Source organism: Stegodyphus dumicola, chromosome 1, assembly GCF_044657685.1.
Source record: "Stegodyphus dumicola isolate Sdum_Otavi_A_Nest chromosome 1, ASM4465768v1".
NCBI classification, from domain to species: domain Eukaryota; kingdom Metazoa; phylum Arthropoda; class Arachnida; order Araneae; family Eresidae; genus Stegodyphus; species Stegodyphus dumicola.
Window position 1 is genome coordinate 288733260 of NC_140768.1, and position 26415 is coordinate 288759674.

General features: G+C 31.3%; 1 protein-coding gene across 3 annotated transcripts in view; it reads left to right on the forward strand.

The window, feature by feature from the left end:
• Positions 1-26415, forward strand: part of Acn (apoptotic chromatin condensation inducer acinus) — a 108041-nt gene that overhangs the window by 75464 nt on the left and 6162 nt on the right. For all 3 annotated transcript variants that reach the window (XR_004757459.2, XR_004757460.2, XM_035354321.2), the window contains exons 10-15: positions 2281-2414; positions 3237-3375; positions 8760-8983; positions 11272-11379; positions 19095-19371; positions 20857-20966. Coding sequence is in view for 1 of the 3 variants with exons in the window: in XM_035354321.2 (XP_035210212.1) it covers positions 2281-2414; positions 3237-3375; positions 8760-8983; positions 11272-11379; positions 19095-19371; positions 20857-20966 (992 nt within the window). In the remaining 2 variants the exon portion in view is untranslated. The remainder of the gene's footprint in view (positions 1-2280; positions 2415-3236; positions 3376-8759; positions 8984-11271; positions 11380-19094; positions 19372-20856; positions 20967-26415) is intronic.

Genomic DNA, 26415 nt, shown 5'->3' on the forward strand with positions numbered 1-26415 from the left:
ATGATAGTAATAAAGAGTGGATAATAATAACAAATACTATTCATTAAATTATAGTCCATGTTATGAATTATGTGTGCTATTCAGTTTCATTAAAAGTAAATTCCTTTCATGGAGAACATAATTAAAAAACACAACAAAACTTCAACAGGAGACAAAACTATCTAGACTGTTGTTTTAAGGACATTTCACTACATTTTTTCCTTCTTGGAATTCATAAGAGCATTTTCTCAAAAGATGAATCTTTTATTACTTATACAAAGCTTACACTGTTGAATTGACTATTGTGACTATTCTTAAATAAGTGAAAATAATTTTTTCTTTTTTTTAAAAGTAATATTTTTACTGTTTAAAACAAAAATAACAATTCTTGGTGTTGATTTGATGTTTTAGTAAAATTAATTCATGAAGTTTGTTTGGAAAGAAAATCAGCATTTGAAGCAAATAGCAATACAATATTTCCAGCTTTTTCAATAAATTTATTCTTAAATTCAAAAATAATTAAACAGAAAAATATATAGTAATAATTATAATTATAAAAAGATTATAGTAATAATTTTTTAAAAAATTATAGACAGAAAGAAAGTAATAATAATAATTTACACAGAAAAAATAAAATTTTTGCAAGCATGCATTTTTTAAAGAATTTTCATAATAAAATGAAAAATACTGGATGGGATCAATCATCTACAGCAGTGCTCCGCAACCGGTGTGCCATGAGTAGGATATAGGTGTGCCGCAATCAAATACATGTATTTGACATTTTGCAATTTTTTATCATGTATTTAATACACAATGACATTTTTTTCCCCTTAATAATGTCTATTTTAAATGTTTTTATATATTTCACTGTTGTGTGGTTGTGTGTGTGATTGTAAGTGTGTCAGCATTTGAATTTTTTCGGCACTTCCTTGATAACTCGGAACTCTTTGGTGTGCCACGAAATTCCAGAAAGATTTTTTGTGCGTCGCAGGTGAGAAAAGGTTGCGGAGCACTGATCTAAAGGATCATACACAGCGTGCATAATCCTGAGCTTAATTTTCGCTTTACGAGTTTCATCCATATTTTTCAATATAAATTGAAAAAATCATTAAAAAATGCATTAAAAACTCATTAAAAAATGCATGTCATCATCGTAGATTTCTTACGAGATCAACTCTTTATTTCGTTCGGATACGATTACAACTCATTTCGTTCGGATACGATTACAACTCATTCGGATACGATGTGTTCCATATTAAAAAAAAAATGTTGCCTTCGATGTCACAGCGAAATCGTCTAAAGAAAGCCGCTTAGTTTTAGCTTCGCTCTGATTGGTCGATGCTTATCCCAAACTCGGTGTAAAGTTTAAAACTTGGAACCCTATGCCACGAGCCCTAAACCAGATATTCTGTGACGTAGCAGTGACTGGTTGCCTTGGCAACAGAGCTCGGCTTTAACCACTTATGACCTTTACGCCCTCGTCTGAACGGGGCCTTAGGAGCCATTTTCTCAAGGGTGTCACAAGCACTATTTTGCCCAAAAAGACACAAGAGAGCAGCAAAAATTAGCACACCTCGAGAGTAAGTATTACTCAAACGTTGATTTGAATGAGCAGGGTCATCTTCGTTGGGTATGTGAGTTAAGGTGGGGGAAACGCCTAGGCCAATCAGCTTGTGAGATTCCCAAGTCGGGAGGGATTTCGAGTGGCAGGATGCTAGCCAGCCAATCAGAGACATGGATTTTGAATTGTGTGGGCACTCCCTCCCTGCTTTCTGCTGGCGTGCAGGCAACTTTCTCGCCATAATTCCCCAATTTTGAATTTTTTATGAATATTTTTGTACAATCTGCAATGTACTGAGGCTGCAATAAATGAACCGTGAAGTAGCGAGGGATAACTGTATTTATAATTAACCCATTAAAGACTGCACTACCTTTTCGAGCGTGTGTTTAAAAGACATATCTTTATGTTGCATTTGTACATTGCTAAGCAGTAAACATAAGTAATGAACATTGTATGTCTTGCAATTTGTTCATTATACCAGCAAAATTTACTTGCTAATTATGCTGTTATTTTTCTACATTCCCTTTTTTGTTTTTATACAATATTTCCGTTTGACAGAGAAAGAAATTCATAAGAAATTTTCTCATTTTCTCCCGAAATGTTTTTCCAGGACTGTGACATATTTTTAAAAATTATTGAGTAGAGCAATTGATTATAAGTTTGATGTATTTGCCAGCAGAATTATTTTTAATTTGGATATAAATTTAAAACTTTGTTTATTAATTGTAATAATATTGTAGGTCGTAAAATAAATAGAAAATCAACTGAAGAAATCCAATCCGATGCACCTAAAGTTAAAAAGAGTAAATGGAGTAGTTTTGCTACAACTCAGAAAAAATCTCAGTCTATTAACATATCTATGGATTCACTTAAAGTAAGTTAGTGAATTTTATATTTATGTATATGTTTTCATATTAAAAGATTTCCAAGTGTATGTTTCAAAGTAAAATAGAACTCTTTATTCAGGTCACTTGTTCTCCTTTCAATGCCAGTTTATCTTTATCAATTTATTCTTGCATTTTTAATGATTTTGTTGGTATAAATAACACAAAAAATAAAACAGGATGAATATCATGCAAATGTAAGTATTCTTCTTAATCTGAATTGTAACACATTTTTCTGTAGAAAGTTAACTTTATGTTGCCTGATTTTCCCATATGTGCAGTGTATCGGGGACATAACTTCCATACTCGGCAAGAGTTTACTGTATTACAAGTTCATGCATGTGACATGACATTTCCATACTCCTTTGACTAGATGAGTGTAATTTGAAGTTATGAATGGCATTTGAACATATAGATCAGGAGTTCTTAACCCCGTGCCCGCAAAGCTATTTTTGTGCACCTACGACTGTCCACTATATACTATATTAGCAACTATTTTGAACTTTTTGTTCCCTTTTTACTGTAAGATTTTGTTTATAATGTTATGATTGCAATAAAAAAAAGAAATATTAAAAATCGTTATACTCCTTTTTTTTTTTTTTTTTTTTTTTTTTTTTTTACTGCGCCCGCCAGCATTTCCTGTTTGTCAGATGTGCTCAGATATAAGGTTAAGAACCCCTGATATAGACGATAATTTTTGAAATTTTGTTTTATTATTTTTATGCATCTGTATGTCTAAATTTTACTTTCCCCCCCCCCTCTCTCTCTCTCTCTGATTACTTTGACTAAAAGCAAATTTTATTCTTCCTCAGAATTGGTTTCCTGATTTTAAGCTTATTAATGAGCCTGTTCCTGTAAATGAATTGGTTTCTGGTGAAAATTCTCCATCTATTAAAGAAGAAAAAGTTTCAAATCTTTTCCATACAGATTCAACCAGTATGGATGAGCCTAGTAAGCATTAATTTTATTTAGTTTTCTGTACTATATTAAAGCAAAAATTAGAAAAACTAATACTGAAATAAATATAGAAACTTTTAATCAAATAATTACATACTTGATAATTATACATTAGATTCAAGAGCTGAATTGATCAAAATAATTGACATATTTAAATTTTGATAGCTGTGGCTATTATCATGATTATAAGGTATTCACACCTGTGGAACTGGGACCCCAGTAATCAGTTAGGGAAAGTGAAATTGCATGTGTATGAATGTGCAGCTGGCTAAAAAAAATCATTGACCAAATGCCAGTTCGTGTTTGCTTCAATGTGATTGGTTAGTTCCGATGTAAGATTGCCCTACCAGCGGCCTAATATTTAAGACAGCTCGGTATTGGGACTAGACTAGAGTGTTTTGTAGTTTTTCCTATTTATAGTGTGAATACAAGCTAGTTTCCCGTAGAAAGTCCTTTACAAAGGCATATCACATTAAGTAGATAATTCTTGCATGCTTTACCATGTTCAATTAACCTAATCTATCTTATACAGATTGGCAAATAAGTTTTTTTTTTTTTTTTAAACACAGTATGTATAATTGAAAATATCAGTAATTTGAAAGTTAATGGTCTTTAAATCTGCCATTTACAATATTCATCATATTTTAACATGCATCATTTGCTGTTTTCTAAATTTTACTTTTATGAAGTTGGATAAATTTTGAGAAAATAATATGTGCATGCTTTTAGACATTTTGTTTGTGCTGTTTTATTTTTAGCCATTGTAACTTTTTATTGTATATTTTATTTTTAGCCGTTTACTGCTTTCTGGATTTTATTATTTTGAAGTTGGATAAATTCTTTTAGACGTGTTGTTTTATTTTTAGCAATTGTATATTTTCATTTGGGGGGGGGGTATTCCTGAAAACTAATTTGAACGAAAGTTCTGTATTATTAAGATATAATTTGCAATGCTATATTGTTCGATTCCGGATTAGGGTTTTTTCCGGAATATAGATCATCAATTTAAATCTGGTAGGGATGACATGCAGAAATTATACAATTAAAAATATGAAGCCGTAATTTATGAAATAAAGAGCAATTATGATCTAAAGGGTATCAAAATTTACAAAAAAAGCTTGATATTTATTTCTTTATTAAACATTTCTTTCAGTGTACGTTGTTTAAGTTGCTTCGTTTTTTGTGCTAATACTTTCTCTTTAACTCTATAAACAGACATAATTTCTTCTTCAGTTACAAAGTTCCACTGTTCGAGTCCTGTAATTGCTGTGTCGGATATGCCTTTATCCATTTTTTGCAGCAATTCCACTTTTTGTTTGTTGGACGTTGAAACATGCTTTCGCTTTGTAGATCCTTTGGCAGCTCCAGAATTGGAAACTCTTTTTGACATAATCAAAAGTTCAAGCTTAATTTTTAAAAATTGCTGTAACAGTCTGCAAAAAATAATAAGCCGGATATAATTAGAAGATTAAGGAACAGCGCGATCTGCAACATTAACTGAAATGCCTTAGAATCAATAAAGATAATTTTAGCCTAGCTTATACTGTCTGTCTACGAGAATAACAGCTCCCGCCGCAGAGTCTGGCGGGTGGTGGTCTCTATAGCACCAGGCCTAGTATATTTCAAATAGGGGCAAACCAAGGGTTGCTTTAATGTTATTTTGTTTTTGGCGACTGTTTGCTGAGGGGAAATGAGTTTATCATTCGTCATCAAGGCATCCCTACTGAAAATGGGTCAAAACTTGTTTCTACGGCAACAGACAGCTGCAGACTAACTGGTGAGAGCTTTTCGTATGATAGACATGCTGTACCGTCTGTTATACATTAAATGTACATGCCTAAACACATTACATACATGCGTAAAGCATGCAAAAAGAAAGTTTGTGGCTTTGAGGTCTGGATTATAGATTATTCCGGATGATGGACGTCCGGATTACGGACATTGTATTGTAATTAGTTATAAAAAGTGTAAATGTGATATAGTAATTTGTATGTTGAAGACATTTAGATGATGCATATAGTAATAATTTCAACCATGTTCAGTTTTACATTTTTATTTCTTTCTAAGAACATTAGTTTTAGTAAATGAATATTTTTAATGTATCATATATAAATTGCTGCTAAGTGCACCTGTTGTTTAATGAATTTTTACACTTTTAACTATCTGAAGAAGGTTCAGCAGGAAGCAAGTCGACAGCAGAGAAGTGAGAGAGAAAATACAGTGTGTTTAGGATAAAAGTTCAGTTCAGAGTAAATCAGTTTCAGATGAGCATTATTTTAACTGGCTGTTAAGTTTTGGTTCCCCAAATTTAAGTTATTATTGGCTAAAGTGTTATGTAAGAATTGTATGAGAATAATTAATTTTGAAATGATGCAGTTTACAGTGATTAATGTAAGCAGTTACTGTTTTTAGGACGTAAAGGGAATATAACCAAATTTAAAAAGTTATGCGACTATTGGTAATTAATTTTAGTTTTGATTTATATATTTTTTCTTACGCATATATATGAGGCTAAGATGAAAAGTTCTGGACCTGAGCCAAAGATGGTGCTCCAGTCAGCAAAAATTTGTTTTTCCTGCCTGGGTGCAGGTGTCATTAGCTCATATGGCAAGTTTCAGTATTTTCTCTCAAGTAGTTTGTTTACACAAATTTAAGGGGAGTTGGAACCCCCAAATCTTCAAAAAATTATGATTTCGGATTTTTGCATTTTCAAATTCTCTACACTTTTACCTTTCTAAAAATACCGTTCTTTAATCTCTATGAAAATTAGAACTGTAAAAAAATCTAGTTTTAATTTGACATCTACTGCTTTGATTAATGAGGATTTTTACATAAAAATGCGTTTTTCTCCAAACGTGATTTTTTTATACGCGATGTACCTTTTCTCAGGAACTACTGCTAACAGGTATCTAAACTTTTTATGGCATATTTATTAGGTTCCCTAATATTTACTGAAATGAGCTTTTTGTAATAAACTTAGAAAAAAAAAAATTTAATTTTTGTGTGTGAGAAAAGTGCTAAATTTTACTATGCCTAACAAAATATCCTGTAATTTATTCTAAAATTCAAAATGTTTCAAAAGCTCATTTCAGTATAATCAGATAGGTATACTTTAATTACAGAAAAAATTTCAAGCTTGTATCTACAGCAGATTTTGAGAAAAGGTACATCGAAAATGGCCAATTTAACATTGTCGGTATAGGGGTTTCTGATACCCCTTAAGTCGTCTTGCGCGTTATTCGTTAAAATGGATACTCTTGAATATTGTGGGGCCATAAAATTCTTTATTGTGGATGGATTAAGCCTTAAGGAAATTCATCCGAAGTTGAGAAAAGTTTATGGGAGATTCTGCTCTTTCCATGTCAGCTGTTCAAAAGTGGGCAGCTGAATTTAAACGTGGTCTCACATCCCTCGAAGATGACTCACGTAAAGGATGACCCAAAACTACAACCACGCTAGAAACCATTGAAAAAGTGTATGATATCATGTTGGACGATAGGCAAGTGAAGGTGTAATGAGATAGCTGAAGCTGTGGGGGGGATATCAGAAGAAAACATGCAAAACATCTTGCATAAAGAATTAAAGATGCAAAAGCTCTGTGCAAGAGAGGTGCCGCATTTGCTGAATGCCGATCAAAAGCAAATGCTCAAACGATTTTCGCAGCAGTATTTGGATCAATTCAACAGGGATCATACCAATTTTGTGTAGCAATTTGTCACAGTGGATGAGACATGGGTAACTACACGCCAGAGATAAAACAACAGTTCAAGCAGTGGGTGGGAGCCAGTGGTTCAGCACCAAAGAAAGCAAAGTCAAATGCATCTGCCGTGAAGGTCATGCCCAGTGCGCTTTGGGATGTGAAAGGGATCCTGTTAATTGATTACCTTGCAAAAGGGAGGACAATTACAGACGACTATTACTCCAACCTTCTTGACCAGCTAGATACCAAAATTCGTTTGAAAAGATCTGGCTTGAAGAAGGAAAAAATCATCTTTCACAAGGACAATGCACTTGTGCACAAGGGTGTGTTGGCAATGGGAAAACTGCGGGATTTGGAGTACGATTTGCTCAGCCATCTCCCCGTTCTCCTGATTTGGCACCTTCAGACTTTCATGTGTTCCCAAACTTCAAGAAATTTATTTCTGGGAAGCGCTTCATGTCCAGTGAAGAAGTCTTAGAGGGTTGTAGATGTTTATTTTCACAACTTTTCAGACTCTCACTTCCAGGAAGGCATACTGATGTTGGAGAAACTCTGGAACAAGTGTATTGAACTCAAGGGAGATTTTGTAGAAAAATAAAATCGTTTTTTAATAGTAAGTCGCAGTATTTCATTGTCAAGCCAAGAACTTTTCACTTTATACCCTTGTGTGTATATATAGAGAGATAAAAAACATGTAATGAAAATAAAATATGTAAATATATATATATATATATATATATGGTTCTTCAGTTTTTTGTGCTTATATTTATGAAAATTTTATACTTATAAAAAACCAAATATATATATATATATATTTATGAGTAAAACTAATTGATTCAGATGTTTAATTTCAAAATTTGGGATCACTGAGGTCACTTTCATCTTGCCTTGAGGGGCTAGTTAATAAACAGAATAGTTCAGAGTTGATTAATGCTCTTCAATGATATTTGGTGATTAACATTGGTGATTAACATTATTGGTATGCTAGAGGAGTTTCCACGCAAGTAATTTAAAAGTTTTCAAATGCTAAATATCTATTATTAATATTCTCATGAATTTTATTTTAGAATTTTTTAATCTAGTAATCATACAAAAAATTCATTAAATTAAAAATAATTTTAAAATTTATAATTTATGTAAATAATATTGAGGATTAACTATTTGCAAGTTTTGAAGCCTGTCAATGTGTCCAAGGGGACAAATTCTGTGAGATTACTCAAATAAGATCTCCTTTTTAAAAAAAATCTAATTTGATCAATTCTTTTTATGATAATCTGAATAAAATGCTTGTTACTTAATTATTAATACTAGAAAACCTTTTCTAAATAAATATTTTTAACTATGTCGGAAAACAAACATTTCACTTTCTTATTTATGTATGGTCCCTAAATATGATTTTCAACTTTAAAATAAAAGATAAATTTAATTTGTAAATTAAAATTGTGATCTTTATAAAAGGTGTTTTTTTTTTTTTTTTTTTTTTTTCCCTGCTATGTAAATCATCTAAAAAAGTGTTGAATCATCTTACATGAGAAGATGTCTTTTATTATTGTCATTATGGAATGCTAGCATACTGTGATTCTTATTTATTTTATCATGTAATTTTGTTTTTACTTTTATATATTTTCTTCCTTTAAATCATGATTATACCTGCAATTTTTAATTTCCCCCCCCCAAGGCATTAAGCCAAATACAAGTTCTAGAAAACAAGCTGAGCCTGATATGAAATCCGAGTCCATGGATGATAGTCATGAAGTAGAAAATGCATCCAGGATTATTTTTATTCAGAATTTAGTGCGACCATTCACACTACATCAGTTAAAAGAACTGTTGAAACAAAGTGGAAATATAATTGAAGAACATTTTTGGATTGACAAAATAAAATCCAAGTGCTTTGTTATGGTAGGTATTCCATTTTATTTTATTTGTAAAAGTTATAATTGCAGTGGAAAAAAATTTAATGCTCAACCACTTAATATGATATACCCAATTTTTGAGCTTGAATCATATTTTTAAAAGTTTGAAATTTTTATAAATTAACAGAGTAAAATTAATGTCAATCAAAGTTAAATTTTGTCTGCTTTCATGTATTCATTGTTGAGTTCATAGGTGAATTTCCATGACTTGACTGTACCTATAATGTTGTATTGGCAGTTCTGACCAATTAAAACATTAATTTCAGCTCATTGTCCCAATTAGTTAAAGCTTGATTTTAAAAATTTAAAAGCATGTTAACAATCAGTTAGACACTTTTCATGTTAATATTTTCTACTTTCCTTTTATAATAATAGATATATTTAATAATGTTTTCTCAAATAGGCTGTAAATTCTTAGTGCAAGGCAGGGAAAATATCTGGATTTTAAATATAATTGTATTTTATGTAACAAAAGTGTGCATACTAATACCATTCTTAAAAATTATTGCTGAAAGATTGTGCAGAATTACATTTTTAATTATGAATGAGCAGAAGCGGCATCTAATGTAAAAAAAAAAAAAAAATCTCTCATCAGTCCTTTCACACTGTCCCTAGCTTGGTTTGAACTGATTCTTAAAGCTAAAAATGAGCGTCATATTTCATTTACATCCTTTCAAGCATAAATCTCTCATCATCTGATGATGATGAAATGTAGTGAAGAAAAAACTGTGGAAAATTTTTGAACTCATTGCCAAGCCATGTTAGTATCCATATTACCTGGTATAATAAATAGCCTTGCAGTCTCTGGATAAACACATCTGAATGTATGCTAGATATATACAAAAACTAAAAATTAATCTTCCGTGCACGACAAGAGGGGAGGAAAATTCTATATTTCCTTTTTAATTGAATGATTGATGAATTTCAGTTTGTATTTTTCATGTTTTGGAATTTATGATATATTAGATTTTTATGTAGCATTGTTCTAAGATACATATTTTTACAAAAAAATGAAATTTTTCAGACATGATATGCCAGTTTTTCCCCTCCTAGTATGTGTAGTTTTTTTACAGTGGTTACCATGTTATATGTCTGTTTTGAAATATGTCCAACTTGGTATGCATTCTGTTTGGACATGAAAAATTTTATTTGGAATATGACTTAAAGTTCAGTAAGTCATGACTGTGTGCATTACGTTTGTTTATCTCTTTTAAGGCAGTGCTATCATCAGGACTAGGGCTTGAGATAGTGCTACATGTGCGATTGCACTGTGTGCCTGGATTTATAGGTGGCAAAATTTTTAGAATTAAGGCAAGGATTGGGTGACATAATTTGCAAGCCACAGATATTACACTGGACTGTAACATGCCTAGTGCCACCCGAACTACAAGTGCCCATGAGCATCAGTATGCCTGTTGCTACTATACACTAAACTGTTGTTTCTATACAGTAACTGTGCTATAAATTTTCACCCTTTTTTGGGGGGGGGTTATATGTTTCTTGTGAATACATTAATAGTGAGTTTTAAAAAAAGTTAATGGGAAGAGTCGAGCAATAAAGAAAATTGGTGGATCGCCATGGAGGTGAACAAAAAGAGATTGTTAAGAAGTATGAAGATAATATAGTATTTACATGACTTGGCCATAATTGTATGCCAAGAATATAGGTATCTATGGTTGAGAAAAACAAGGACACTTTCAAATTGGCTAACATTTTGTAGGGGAGAAATCGATTTACGAGCAATGATCAGAGACATTGAAGCATGTTGAGAAATTGATTTTGATCTGGTTAACAACAACAACAACAAAAAAAAAAAAGAATATATATATATATATATATACAGTATTTAATTTATGTATGATATATATTTCACTCAGTGCATTTGTATTTTCATATTAAAGAGTTCTAATAATAACGGTAGAATTTTTTAATACAAATCAATTAATTATTTTTGCTATTTGGTACACATCCAAAGATCTGGAGTAAATTAATGACGTATACCAAATTATCTTCTTCTCTCTCTCTCTCTCTCTCTCTCTCTCTTTTTTTTTTTTTTTTTATTTATAAGATTGTGGTTAATTTTCAACTTTGTGCTAAAAATGCTTTTACATGTCAAACTAATTTACTTGAAACTGGGTACTTTTTTCCCTTTCGGTTTACGCACTGTGACTTTTAATAATGATGTACTCAAAGAGTTATGTTTTTGTGCATGTATTTTATGCATTATATGTAAAAAATCAAATTAATTAAATATTCTTCTTTGTATTTATTTAGTATGAAACTAAAGAAGAAGCTATCAAAGCTAGAAATGCTCTAAATGGTACAAGATGGCCAGTGTCAAATCCAAAGATATTATCAGTAGACTTTGCCACTGAAGATGATGTAAGTTAATTTTATATGTGATAGGAAGGTTTCTGGAATAAATGAAAATAAGTGTCTTTGATAACTGTGAAATTTGAAATACAGTGAAAGGCTGGACTGTCTGAAAAGCTTAGGAAATGCCGCATGCTGGATAGGACAAAATTTTAAATATTTGAGTGTACAAAAAAGTCAGATCATGGTAGAAAAGCTAATTAAATGGAAGAACTTTCCAGTTTAAATTTATAAAAACAGCCACTTTATTTTTTTACCAAAAACCTACATTTAAAAGTTTGTAAGATTTAAAGAAAATAAATTTCAGATGTAAAAGCCAGCATATTTTTGTATATCTTAAATGTATAAAAATAAAATATCTTAACCGTTTATGAAAAACTTGCACCTGCCATATTGTTAGAAGTTTGAAGGAATAGACTGCTTTTTACTTGATTGATAAAAGTTACGGATGTAGCAGACAGAAAATTTAAATCACTTATCATAAATTTTCACATAACATTGCCATTGTTTATTCATTTTCAAAAGTCTCATGTCATGCCCATAAACACAATTTTTAGGTACTTTTCCGTTTCGCCGGCGCAAATCTCGCCAAGCAGACTTTATTGGCAACAACATACATTATACACATAAAAAATATTTTAAAAAATGTTAGTTCTAAGAATTTTTTTTGAAGGCATAAACATTTTAATATCCTTTAAAATTTTATAAAAAGCCAATAAATAAAGACAATAAATTTGTAAAAAGACATTAATTTAAGAATTTACTATGGTTCAACATCCTGATTCGCCGGTTCATATCAAGTGACTCCAAGCGATCTCATCTCATGTAATCTACTCTACAAAAATCTAATGCTCTCAGTAATTATCTACATTAATTTCAAGTTAAATCTTAATTTGGAACACAAGTTTAAATGCAAGAAATATTTCAGTTCGTACGAATAGCTTACTCAGAAATTATGCAAACCTGCAGTGCTTTACTTCGCTAATGCATTCTCATTAGAAGCGATGAATTTAACCCTTGACTTTACCTTTTCTATATTTTCGGCTTCGGGTAAGCGCTGTGATTGCATCCTAATTGACTTAATTACCGAAAATGGCCTTAGACATAAAACTGAACTATCTGATAAAAATTCTATGTAATTACAGTCAAAAGTCGTTAATCCGGACTCATCGGGACTTCGGCGATTCCATATTATCGATTTTTCCGGATTATAGATCATCAGTTTAAATCTCATAAGATGGCATGCAGAAATTCTAAAATTAAAAATATGAAACCGTAATTTATGAAATAAAGAACAATTACTATCTAAAGGGTATCAAAATTTAAAAAAAAAAAAAAAAAAAAAAAAAAAAACTTAATATTTATTTGTTTACTTTATTAAACATTTCTTTCAATGTAAGTTGTTTAAGTTGCTTCATTTTATGTGATAATACTTTCTATTTAATTCTATAAAAAGACATAATTTCTTGTTCAGTTACGAAGTTCCGCTGTTCAAGTCTCGTTAATTGCTGTGCTGAGAATACCGACTAACTTGTCAATCAAAATTTTTTCGTTTTCACTAACCTCTCTGTCACATTCTTCATGTCTTTATCCATTTTTTGCAGTAATTCCACTTTTTGTTTGTTGGACATCGAAACATACTTTCGTTTTGTAGATCCTTTGGAAGTTCCAGCATCGGAAATTCTATTTGACATAATCGAAAGTTCAAGTTTACTTTTATAAAATTGCTCTTACAGTCTGCAAAAAATAATAAGCGGGATCCAATTCGAAGATTAAGGAACAATGCAATCATTAACATTAACTGAAATAGATAATTAGATCATTTTAGCTTACGCATTTATACATTAAACGCGCAGGCGAAAACGTATTCTGCACTTGCGCACACGCATATGCGCAGTAGTCAAGGTCTTACGCGCACGCGTAAAACGCCTGTGCGCATGTGCCAATGCGGCACATGCGCAGAAAGTTTTTAGCTTTGAGGTCCGGATTATAGATCATTCCGGATTATGGGTGTCCGAATTAACGACTTTTGACTGTATATGCCAGTGTTGAAAGAAACAATCAATCTGATAAGAAAAAGCAGCGCCTTGTTTTGAAAATGATGCGTAAAAGGTTACCAGCGAGAATATTCCGTTTGGCATCGGTTGTACCATTATTGGCGATTTTATCGCTTGCGCCGGTAAAACGGAAAAGTACCAATTTTTATTACAGCCAGAATCTCACAACTTTGAAAACATTTTTCTGCATGCTGTTCCATAGAAGGCAGTTCTCAAAGTTCAATAATTTTTTCAAAATGCAAGTGAAATACAAATAGTGGTTAACTTACATCCTACAAGCCTTCCTTAAAAATTAAATTCGCTTATCAAGAATTGATCAGTTTTACATAAAACCATTGCAAAAATCTAGCTTGTGATGTATTTTTGCTTACCCAATCCAATATTGCTGCTAAATTACTCTAGCTAGCAACCATTTTTATTTGTCGAAAAGGGAAATACAGTGGTTATAGTTTCATTCTTGTTTATTTTTCATTTTCAGTTTCAGATTTTATACAAACTGAAGTCTCCACTATCTCTAAAAGACAAGTGTTTCCATATCAATACTGGGCATATCCTCTTAACTGACTGGTGTGTAGTTGCTTGAAAAGGCTTTTGTTCTTTGCATAATGTGAACCCCGTTGAGAACTGCATTAAAACCTTCCATAATAATAATAATAAATATCTTTGTTTTTTGTAAATGGTAGCTCTTAGCATTTCATGTCTAAGAGGGTATGAGAGAATTAACTCAAGATAATTTCAAATTTATACTCACCATAATTTCAAATTTATTTTTTTTATACTTTTTATTTATGTAGCCCATAATCAATTTTATAATTATTAAATTTCACAAATCATTAATATTTTATTGGGTGTACAAATTCTTAGCTTTTTTTTTTTTTTTTTTTTTTTTTTTGTGTGTGTGTGGGGGGGGGGTGAAGCTTTATTCAAAGAAATTGGGAACATATATTTTATTCAAAGTATTGTCCATCGTTAGCTATGACTTTTCCACATCAAGTAGCATATGGATTTCACGTTTAAAAATTTCCTCATCTTTTTAGCCTATCCAAGAACTGACCCAATTTTTGGCTTCTTCATATGAAGTCATCGATTAGAACAAGTGGAAGTCGGAAGGAGCAATGTCTGATGAATATGGCGGGCTGGGTAGGACATCTCACTGAAGCGCCTCCAAAGTTTCTTTGATGACTTTTGCAGCATGGGGGCGAGTGTTATGTCTTTTGGCATATTGGAAGCATTTGAACTTCAATGCTCAGCTAAGCTGCATCAACTGTTATTTGTAACATTCTCCCCAGTGATGGTTTTGTAAGGCTGAAGGAGCTCATGCTAGATCACTCCGAGCTGATCCCACGAGATGCACAGCATTAGCTTCTTGCCATGAATATTCGTTTTGGCCAATGGAAGTTTTATGCACGCCGGGCTTACCTCACAATTTTCTGCGCTTTGGGTTGCCGTAGTAGATCCATTTTTCATCTCCCGTCACAATTCAATGCAAAATCCCTTTCAGACTTTTCCTTTGGAGCAGTTGCTCACACATGAAAAAACGGTGTTCGATGTCTCTTGGCTTGCGTTCATATGGAACACAATTTCCTTATTTTTGTACCATATCCATGGCCTTGAGATGCTTTGAAATCGCTTTTTGAAGTCACTCTCAAGGTTTTGGTGAGCTCCTCTTGAGTTTGGCATGAATCTTAGTCCAATAACCTCTCCAACACAGCATTGTCAAACTTTACTGACCGCCCTTTGCGTTCTTTGTCGGTGTCAAAATTATCACTTTTAAACCGCGAGAACCTACTCTCATGTTTTTATTGATGGAGCATGTTCTTCATATGCTTCACACACCAATCGATGTCCATCAGCTTCAATTTTCTTCAAATTAAAACAAAAAAGAAGTGTTTTATGCAAATTTTTTGTTGGTACGAAGGTTGACATGGGTTGAGTACAAAGAAAGTTTGTTTTTTACACTTCAGCAAATGAAACAGACTAATTTTTAGATGGGAATGTTGGTGCTTTAACATAAATATAGTCACAAGACTGTCAAATAGTATTTAACCCCTTGAGGACCAGTGCGGCGGAAATAAAACTCAGTCACGGGACCGAACGCTCTGAAACGGAGCGTCACTACCGGCCCGCGCATTTTAAGCAGTTAAGTCTAAGTTTACAAAAAAATTCGTATAAAATCAGCATTTTAATAAAAAGACTCCAAATTTATAAATTATATATATACTATACTTCTATTTAATATGTATTAAAATAAAAAATATAACGTTAATACAAATGAATGAAATATGCAAAAAACTAAAATTATTACTATGCACATGAAAACAAATACTATACACAATAAAACAAAGCTGCAAATATTACAAACACAAAATAAAAAAAGAGGAAATTAATAATAATAATATATTCTGAATAAAATCGAAATTTAAAAATTCTGCTGTGTGTGATATAGTTCAAAACAAGGATCCACACAGAGTCCAACATTGCATATTTTGCACTCATAATATGATGTTTGTTTTCGATTTTTTTTAGCACATACGACACATCTTCTTCTACTTTTATTTCCTTTCCCATCAATATAAATTTTTGGAAAATGTCTACCAGTTAGACAAAATGGTTAAATGCCCGGTAATTTTTGAGCTCCTTGGTTTAGCAAATTTTTCTATTATTTGATGAATAACTCTGGATCTGAATTCCAAAGCAGATATTTTCTCGCCTTTTACCTTCGAATATATTACATTTGCATTTAGAAGTGCCATATCTAACAAACCAAAAAAAAAAAAAAAAAAAAAAAAAAAAAAACGGCGCCAAAACCGAACATAAATATTTTACTCTTACCCGTTGCTAATTCGCTGAATGTACTCCCCCATATTCTCCTAATGAAAAAAAACAAAGCAATAAACAAGTCACTTGAACTCACACGTGCCCTTTCAAACACCTGTGTTTCCCAGTTTGTTTATATTAACTAGAAGAAATTCTTTCTTCCATTTCACTATTTGATTAATTCATCTATTTCGAAATCTCGCTCTGTCAAACCTCAAAAGACAAACGCAATTCTACTCCAACATTTCAACTAATAAACGTTCCATAAATTTCCGCAATCTGTCAAAATATAAACACAGCGAGCAATAAATCCCAGCCCTTTAAAGAGCTGTGATTCTCACTTTGTTTACATCAATAAATATATCAAATACAGAAGCATAGAACAGAAACCAATGCCCGTTCATGAAGGTCAAATACCATATGAGTCGACCGTTGTGAAAACCGTTGCCGTTTAACGCTATCTAGTAGCATTTAAAAATTCAAATAAAACGTTCCGATTACGCATACGCGACGCTGGTCTCTCCATATCAATCGGAGCTCTTCGCGTGGAAGCGACGCTGGCCTGATAAGAGTGGAATCGCTGCGTTGCGTCCTCGCGACCTTGGTCACGAACGGGTTAATACTATTAATGCCATCTTATGTAAATCCCTCAAAACTTGTTTGTTCACCCAATATATTCATTATAGTAACATTTAATATTTTCTGTGTTAATACACATCTCAGTTTTTATATCTTTTTCTATGCTAATATTCAAATTGATTTCATTCAGTTTAATTCATGATATTTACCTCATTTAAAAATAGTGCAAAATTATAATTGTTCTTCTTCTATGGCCAGACAGCCCAGGATGGGCCCTGGCCTTCCTCAGAATCGAATTCCAAACTCTTCTGTCCCTGGTCATGGACATCCACTTGGTTATTTTTAAAATTCTTAAGTCTGTTTCCAAACAGTTGAGCCACCTAAATTTAGGTCTCCCCCTTTTTCCGGTGCCGAATTGTCTGGCTGAGAAGATCTCTTTAGTTATTCGATTTTCATCCATTCTGCACAGTTGTCTTGCCCATTTAATTTTTTTTAGTCCATTTAGTACTTTTAGCTTTTTCTGTCATTGCCCAGGTCTCAGCAGAGTATGTAAGAATGGGTCTGATTAAGCTTTTTAAATTAAAATATTCATTTTTCTTCTAGTGAAGTTAGACTTCAAGTATTTTTTTAGAACGAAAACACATTGGTTACTATCTGTGACTCTACTACGGATCTCAGGCATTAAATCATTGAGAGTATTAACTTCTGATCCTAAATATTTAAATTTGCTAACAGTTTCAAATTTTTAATCACAATTATAATTAACACATTAAATTTTTATAGCCTCCTTAACTGAAATGTTTGAAAATTTTAAAATTTGTTACTGAATTTATTGAATATAAATATTGATATTTCTAATACCATAAATTTTAATGTGATATTTTCTTAAAAAAACAGTACATATTCAAAGTAATTGTATCAATTAAGTGATTATGTAAAATATTTCTAGCTATTCTAATTAATAAATTACTTCATAGTTATGAAAAATGTTACATTTGCGCTTTTCAGTAAGACTATAAAATTTAATTAATGCCAGAACCCTTAAATGAAAACACAGAATAATTAAATTTTCATTCTTTGAACAATATTTTTTATGTTTTCTGAAAACAAATTGCAAAACTTTTTAAATTTAAATTAATTGCTTTGATTTTTAAATTTTAAGTCCCTAGCGTATTTATTCCTTCTGTATCACTGAAAACTTAAAAGAGAATAAGTTTTGAATTTTCTTTTAATGCCGAACATTGATTATGCATAATTCACCTTAGGGAAAGTGAAAGCAGATGAATAAATCTCAGAATCAATCATGTCTGTTCTTGTAAACACTCTGCTAGGTGCCTTTCATATTTCATATTTGTAGTTTAATGACACACTAGCTTTAAAGCACTTTTAGTAAAATGGTGTTTGATAGATTTTTTTCTTTTCTCCTCGCCTCTTGGACCAATTACATTACAAAACAGCTATAATTACAGTTTTGTAGACAGCTTTCTTGTTGAGGAACAAATCATAAAAATATCTTGTTTTTGTTATAGAAGTGTATGTATGCGTGTATACAGAATTATAGAAGTGTATGTATGTGTGTATACAGAATTATATACCTCTGTAGACAATGAAACTTTTGTATACCCCATCATTGTATTCTTCAATAATAATAAAAAGAAATAATTTAACTAACATCAGTGTACTGCTAATATAACCCAAAAAAATCGAGTATTATATCAAAAATATTATTTAGTTGGAAAGATCTGAAGGAAAGAAATAATATTTCATTCTCTGTATTTAATTGTTAAGCAGTAAGATGCTGTTATGCACTGAAAAATAAAATAGCATATCTAAAATAATGTTAGTAAATTATTACAAATAAATAAAAGTATTTAAGAGGAAATCTATTTTGCTTGTGAAAATCTGCAAAACAAACTTCTTTTAAAACCTTTTTTTTCCCCATCTTGCAGTCTTCAGATTAAATTTTTTCATGTTAAGGTCATAAAAGAAGCATGTACAACACATGCACCAATTTCTTGAAACATTTTAAATATGAAATTTTTTTAATTTACACAAAATATAAAATAAAGAAAATTAAAAATCCAGGTTTCAAAAAGTGAATATGTTCAGGTTTCCACAGTACGACAAACTTGCATATTGAGAGATTTCTTTTTTTAATGATAGGGATGATTCCTATATTTAAAGATCTGTGTATTTTGATATATGTTTAGCTTTTTTCGTGTTGTTTAACTTAGTTAAGATTAATTATTAATGTAATTTCGTTTCTGCCAGATTGAGTCTCACAAAAGAGGAAGTGAGCCTCCTAAAACTGTACCCGAGCCCACAAATCAGAATATTGAGACTTACGAAGTTAGAAATGTGCATCCAGCAGAAGAGCATCGGAAAAAGGAGAGGGATCGAAAGAAAGAAAGAGAGAGATCGAAAACTAGAATGCCTGTGCGGGAGTGGGATAAAGATAAAATTTCACAGGACTCACCAGAGAAAGACACTACTGTTAACAGAGAATCTGATTCAAAAGCCAAAAGTTCAGAGAAAAGAGAGAAGAAAGGTATTCTTTTTTAACTTTAGGGGTTATTAGAATGTAAGTAAATATAGAATGGAATTCTAGGACTAAATTTATAAAAAATGTGAGATTTGAAGAAAATCACTTTTTTATAGCTGCTTTCTGCACAAATTCATTTAAACGCTGTATACATTTCTTCGCATGTTGGCAAAACTTATGGAAGTCTTCTTTTGAAATGTAAAATTATTCCTTTCAAAAAGCCCTAAAAAATGGAGACCCACCAGTGGCCGAGCAGTAAAGCCGCTAAATATTCCAAGTTCGAATCCCACGAATGAGCTGGCTGCATGGGCATTTTTGTGGATTTTGCCATATGTAATGTGTATACAAGCCAGTTTCCCTTAGAAATTCCTCCACAGAGGCAGCCCTCTCCTATATGTGAGATGAAAAGTAGAAGTTTGAAGTTCTAAATTCTGATTCGTCTTATATATAATTTTGGATCAAGTTATTAGTGAATATAATATATATATCATAGCTGCCTACTCTCCCGGTTTTTTAATTTTGAGCTTTTACTAATGATTTTTTTTTTTTCCAGCAATAAAATTAAATTGTGAAAATTTCATTCCCCCATCCTTAGTGACATTCAGCATAATTTTTCTTATTAAATTTTATTTGATGCAAGTTGTTTTAATTATTACATTGGCATTTGTGATACTTAATATGAAGACTCATATTAAGTATCACTAATATGTTTTATCAGTAAATATTTGTATTTGTTTAAATATTTATTGATAAAAATAAAAAAAATTGCTTCCTAAAAACTGCTTAATATTTGTATTTGTTGTTACATTAATATGTAAATTCATTAGGCCCATTTCAGAACAGGAAGCATGAAAAATATGCAATGGAAGTAATTTTATTTTCGTCACATTTAAAAGTACTTTGATAAATTAAAACTTTCCTTTCTTGATAATAATTTTCTTAGTATAAAAGCATGAGAAAAGACAATGAAGTTAGCTAAAGAACATAAAATGTATATGTCATTAAATATTACTGTTTTACACCAGAATCATATTATATAAAAAGTAAAATAACTTGAATCATGTTCTGAAGCAAAAATAAATTAATTTTCAGTTCATTAAAATGGTACTGCCACGTAGTACCACAATCGTCTAGAAACTCCCAGTTTTGGGTGGCTGAACATGGTGGTTTTTTGTATGTCAATGTTGACAGCTGTGAGATATATATATATAGAGAGAGAGAGAGAGAGAACTACAGTAGCATTGATGTTATAGATTTTAAAAGATGATTAGATAAGATTAAAACCTTTATATTTATATAATTTTTAATTTCATTAAAGCATTATTAAAGTCACTTAACACATTACACATCAAAGAGACAATGCTACTAAAGAAAATCAGATGCTATACTAGAAAGCCAAAGGTTGAATCTTTTTAAAAATTGGTTAATTTTTTCCATTTCTTTTTTTGTATTTAAAATGCTGAAATACCTTTTTCCCTCGTTCCTCTGTAGATTCTAAACGAAGGCCAAATGAAGATACTCCAGCAAAGCTACTAGATGATCTGTTTCAGAAAACCAAAGCTTCACCTTGCATTTATTGGTTACCATTGACAGATGAACAGGTAAAAAAGGAATTCGGTATTTAATTTACTACAAATTAACAAGACTTGAATCATATGCTGTAATATGCAAAGTTAATTGTATTTATATCTGATAATATTTTTTGCTTTCTGGAACAAAGGAAGAGGCATATAAAGTGAACACTACGAACCATTTGTGAAAATTAATGCCCAGTTTTGTTATTTTTGGTTTAAAAAACAAGAATGTATAACTGTTGTAAGCAGACTATTTCATGTTAAGTCTAGAACAGTCGTATGATCCATGGAATCTGAAAGTAAAGTAGAAATTAAAAGATTTTACAGTTTAAAAAAAAAAAAAAAATTAAAGAGGATTTATAAAGTTATTTATAATCACTGGCTCATTTTTTGTTTGAAAGTTGTAGTAAATTTACATTCTCCCTGCTAGAGGGAAAAAACAAACTTAATGATGAATTGGTACTGGTAGAGGTATTGAACAACTTGTAATTTTTTTTAATGAATTTCAAATGTGTAATTCTTCTATTGTCAAGTGTGTATTAACTGGATAGCTTCTGTGCTTTTATTAGCTGTGTTTTATTAATAGTTGATAGTAAGAAATATCAAAATGGAGAAAAATAAGCCATAAATATATCTGTGGAAGAAGTTTTTAAAATTCATAATTCTGAAATCTCAATATTGACATTTATTTATTTATTTATTTTTTACCTAAATATTATCTTCCCTAATGATTTTGCCATTTGTTTATGAGTCAGAAAACATCAAACAAAAGTATATCGATATATATGTAAAGAATTTCCATTCATCTGAAAAGTCAAAGAAAATATATATATATATATATATATATATATTGTCAGATAGTCATTTGAAAAAGTACAGATTAGTCCTCTCAAATAATGACATAACTGATGAATAAAATTTCCTGCTTTTCAAATGAAAATCTCCTCCCTTTTTGCAAAAATAGAGCTGCATCCATTTCCCGGTTTTTCGACACATCTCCCAGTTTTGTGTAAATTACGTTATCCTAACCCTAATGATTTTTAGTAAAATGTTTCTAATTAAATTTTATTTTATTTGAATCATCTTAATTTACTGTAGACATTTGCAGAACTTTATATGGAGATATAACCTCAATCAGTAATTATTTGCATATAATATTTTTAAATCAACATATGGTACATTATTAAGTTTATCTACATGAAAGTACATACATTAATTATTTAATTTTAATGATGTTTGAAAGTACAAATTACAGCTTTTCTTCCCTATTCGAGATTTTCTCAATATAAAATTATAAGCAAATTACAAAATGAAATTAACTGAAGAAAATAAAATGTGAAATATCTTTCAATATTCATATATTCTACATCAAAATCATATTATAAATCATTGAATAATCTGCTGCCATGCAACCTGAAAACCATCGTGAAATTAGCAGTTTTTGAAATGATATACATTTTCATATTTTTCAAGGTTGGGAGCTATGAGAAAATAGTTCACTTGCCTGATATCATCTAATATTTTGTTCTTGAATGCTGTTATTTATATAAAATTGAGTAATCTGTTTCTGAACCATAGATGATTGTTTGTTGAAACTTGTACACCAATCCTTTATGCTCACTTTTACTCTAAAATCTGAGAAAATGAAAGTTTAATTTTACCGTAACTGTACAAAAGAGAGTAGACAGCACTAATGGAAAGTGGTGAGGAAGAGAAAGAGAAAATGGTATTGTTTCGACGAGGAGTATGTTTCCATTATAGAAGGGGGAAAAAAACAGGAGCTTCCCTTTGTTTCCCCCTTTGTCTATTGTGCCTTGGCACCCACCAGCAGGCAAGCAGTGAAGTCATTGAACATTGGTAATTAAATCTGGGTTTGATTCCAGGCAAATGGACTGGCTGCATGGGTATTTTCTTGGTTATCCCCATATGTAATATGGATATAAGCCAGTTCTCTCAACTTCCCTTAGGCGAGTAGCCCTCGTGTGCTTTGCTGTAACCAAATAAATCAAACTTTACTGCCTTTCATGTTCTATTATATTTTTACTATTGTTTTTAAATTTGTAGATGTAAATATGTTTACAAAAACAAAATCACAGATTGCACAAAACTTTGATTTTAGTTAATGTGATGGCTGCCTTTGATGCATTGGGGCAAATTTTTTAACATTTGACAGAAAATTGCTTAATCACCTTGTTCAAAAATATTCAACCTGTTTTTTGTGTGCCTTGACTAAAGCCTATTTCTGTTAGGCAAGGTATTTTGGGATATTTCTCTCAGATGACTTTTAAATTCCAAAAGCTTAGTGTACCTATGCATTTTGAATAAGACTTGTTCTTAACCCCTTCGCGCTGGGTAGCACAAACGCGCATTTATCGCGGAGGCCGGCAGTGTCTTACGCAAGCGTCTGTCCAGGGCGGGGGGCTTTTTTGCTGTTAAGCCTAAATCCATGAAATTTCCGAAGTATCAACGCATTGTTTAATAATGCTCTATAGAGTATTTAAACGGCTTATGCTTTATAGATATTTTTATACTATATACTTTAATTACCTTATTTCTTGTTTAAATGCATATTTTACACATTTTATTTTCATTACTCACCATTTTACGACTTTTAACATCTGAAAACTAAATATATTACTTAAAATTCTCTTTTCATATGAAAAATTTGAAAACAGGGATCTACACACAGTCCTGCGTTACATTCCTTGCACTCGTAATAACTCATTTGCCGTTTTGGAGGATTTTTCCGGGAATGTGAACAAACAAAGCATCGTCGTCTGATTTTCTTATCAGTCTCTTCTGAACAAAGTTTTGGAAAATGTCTTTCAGTTAATCTGAGTGGATTTAATGATTCTGCTGATCTTGGTGTGATTGCAACGGTAAAAATAGAAAGAATTCACGTCTAACAAGATCTAATTATTTTCTAAAACAGAAAGAATTCACGTCTAATAAATTTTCTATTAAAAAATATTTATTTGATTTGTCTCTATTAAAAACAGAAACAATTCACAACTAACAAGATCTAATTTAAACCGAAATACCCAACGCTTTAGCGAAAATAAAACTTCTCTACTTACAATAAACAACTACCACGTGCGAATTTAAAGAGACGTCATAAATCACGCCATTCGGAAACATTTATTTCCCCTTTTGTTTATATAATCAAAAACACGTGTATGTGAGTCATGCTCTCATTTCGAGTAGAAGGTATAATGTACATGTATCTGAAACCATATGGACATACAGTGCCATCTTGTGGCAGAAATTATAGTTTTTAAAACGTTCCAGGGCACTGGCACAAATACGTGACAGTCAGGGCTGAATGGGAAAATACTCTGGCACACCTGCGTGTCGGCCAGGAAGTGAGTGTGTTTGTTGCTGGCACGTAGACGTGACAGTCGGTGCGAAGGGGTTAAACCATTAGCCGCTGGTGTTGCGTTGACGCAATGGTCAAAATAAATGCATATATAAATAACCTAAGATATTTTATACCAGCAGATGATTTTGTGTAGGGAATATTATGAAGATTATTTCTGTAAAAAAATATTTGCCTTCAACAATCATTTTGTTTATAATAATTAATCTCATACTTTAAGCAAAATTTTCGACCGGGTATTTTTGCTGAGAATTGCCGTCTTTATAAATGATCTATTTTTAGTCAAGGACACAGTTTATCAGAATATTACATCAGTTGTTTATATTTGTGTTGGGAAGGAATGGAAAACAGGTGTTGAATTGACGCAATGTCAGCAGGAAATGGGTAGTCAATCTCCTTTTTCACTCATTCCTTTCGATGTTCTGGTTGTTTAAAAATGCCTAGAATGAGGTATCTTACATTAGAAGAAGCCCTTCAAAGATTTTTTGATGAAGAAACAGATGATAATAATGTTAATAATGACGAGAATGAAACTGATATTGTTGTTGTTCCCCCAGAAATTGCAAAGGCTAGTTACGAAGAAGAAAGGAATGGCAATGTTTTAAATAATGAAAATGATATTTTACCAAATGATACTGCTGGGTAAGTTTAAATTCACGTAATAAGTTTCAGCCTTCTAAAAGCAGTTATAGTCATACTAAAAAGTTTAAAAAGCAGAAGACTGACATCTTGAAGTGGATAAAAAAGGAACTGTTAGTTATGTCTCAGGAAGAACATGAAGGAAGAGAAATTATAAAAGACAAAACACAAGATAAAACTAGTGCACAGATTTTCTTTTTGGTTTAGACATGTACTCTCTTCTGACACATTACAATTTTCAATGTCTTGGAAACGAACAATAAAATCCTTTCAAATTTTGCAAGCAGTTTATATAACAATTTGCTTTCTTTATATAATTATATATATATTGGTTATGTTGTCTTGTGTTCTTGCATTTTATTTTTTACATTACATTTTTGAATAAAAAATTATATATTTTTATGAAAGTATAAATGGTAGGATCATAATTATGATCAGACTGTCGACTCCATGATCATTGCTGACCCCTTTTGAAATATCATTGACCTTCAAGGGATACTGATCCTGTAGGGGAACCTCTGATCTAGAGCATTTCTTTGGAGGAAAAAATTATCAGTCAAGTAGAAAACAAAAGATAAAAAGAATGATGATAGTGGTTAGCTGTTAAGGCAGAGTGCAAGAGTTTTTAGCAAGGTGTATATTGTATATATCAGCCAACTTTCATGGATTTTTCACAGTTTTTACAAAATTGCTTCGATTTCAAGGTCGTATGCACATATTATTGTACAAATTTTGCAATAGTTTGCAAAGGCATTAAAATTGTGTAAGATACCCATTACAAAATGAAAAATGTGTTAATGCAGAATAGACTTGTTTTTATGTGAGATTATGATGAGTTGCATATATTGTTTGGAGAATTTTTGGAAAAAGAAGTAAAAACAAAAGTTATCCCTAAATTCCCTACAATACTTCCTTATTCTTAAGACTGTTATTTAATTGATACCAAGAGCCCTTATATTAATGGATTATGTCAAATAGCAACATTATTCAATGCTGTTCTCCTGATAGGCAGACCATGGTTAGGATTGCCGGTTCATAATTTGGAAAGAGCTCTAAGTAGGTTTGCTGCTTTAGCATAGTTCATTAACTAAAAGGTAGTTATTTAAGTAAGAGCCCATCTTATTAAAAAAAAAGTACTTGTACTAATTTTGATACTTAAATGATTATCTTAATGCATTTCTGTTTATTTTCTTGTTTCTTTCTTTATTGTTTTGTGGTTTTTAATGTTTAAAAGTACGAGAAATTGCAAAAATGGTTATCTTGTCACATAGACATATATCTATAGAAAAGAATTTCTCTCTATTGGATATTGAAAATTCACAATTTCGAAAAGATTCATTTTTCATATTTAACATATGATATTGTTTCATAAAATTTTTGTGATGCTATTCTCAATATTGAAATTATTAATGAAATAGCATTAATACTTTCTTCTATATTGTTCATTAGAACAATAAAAAA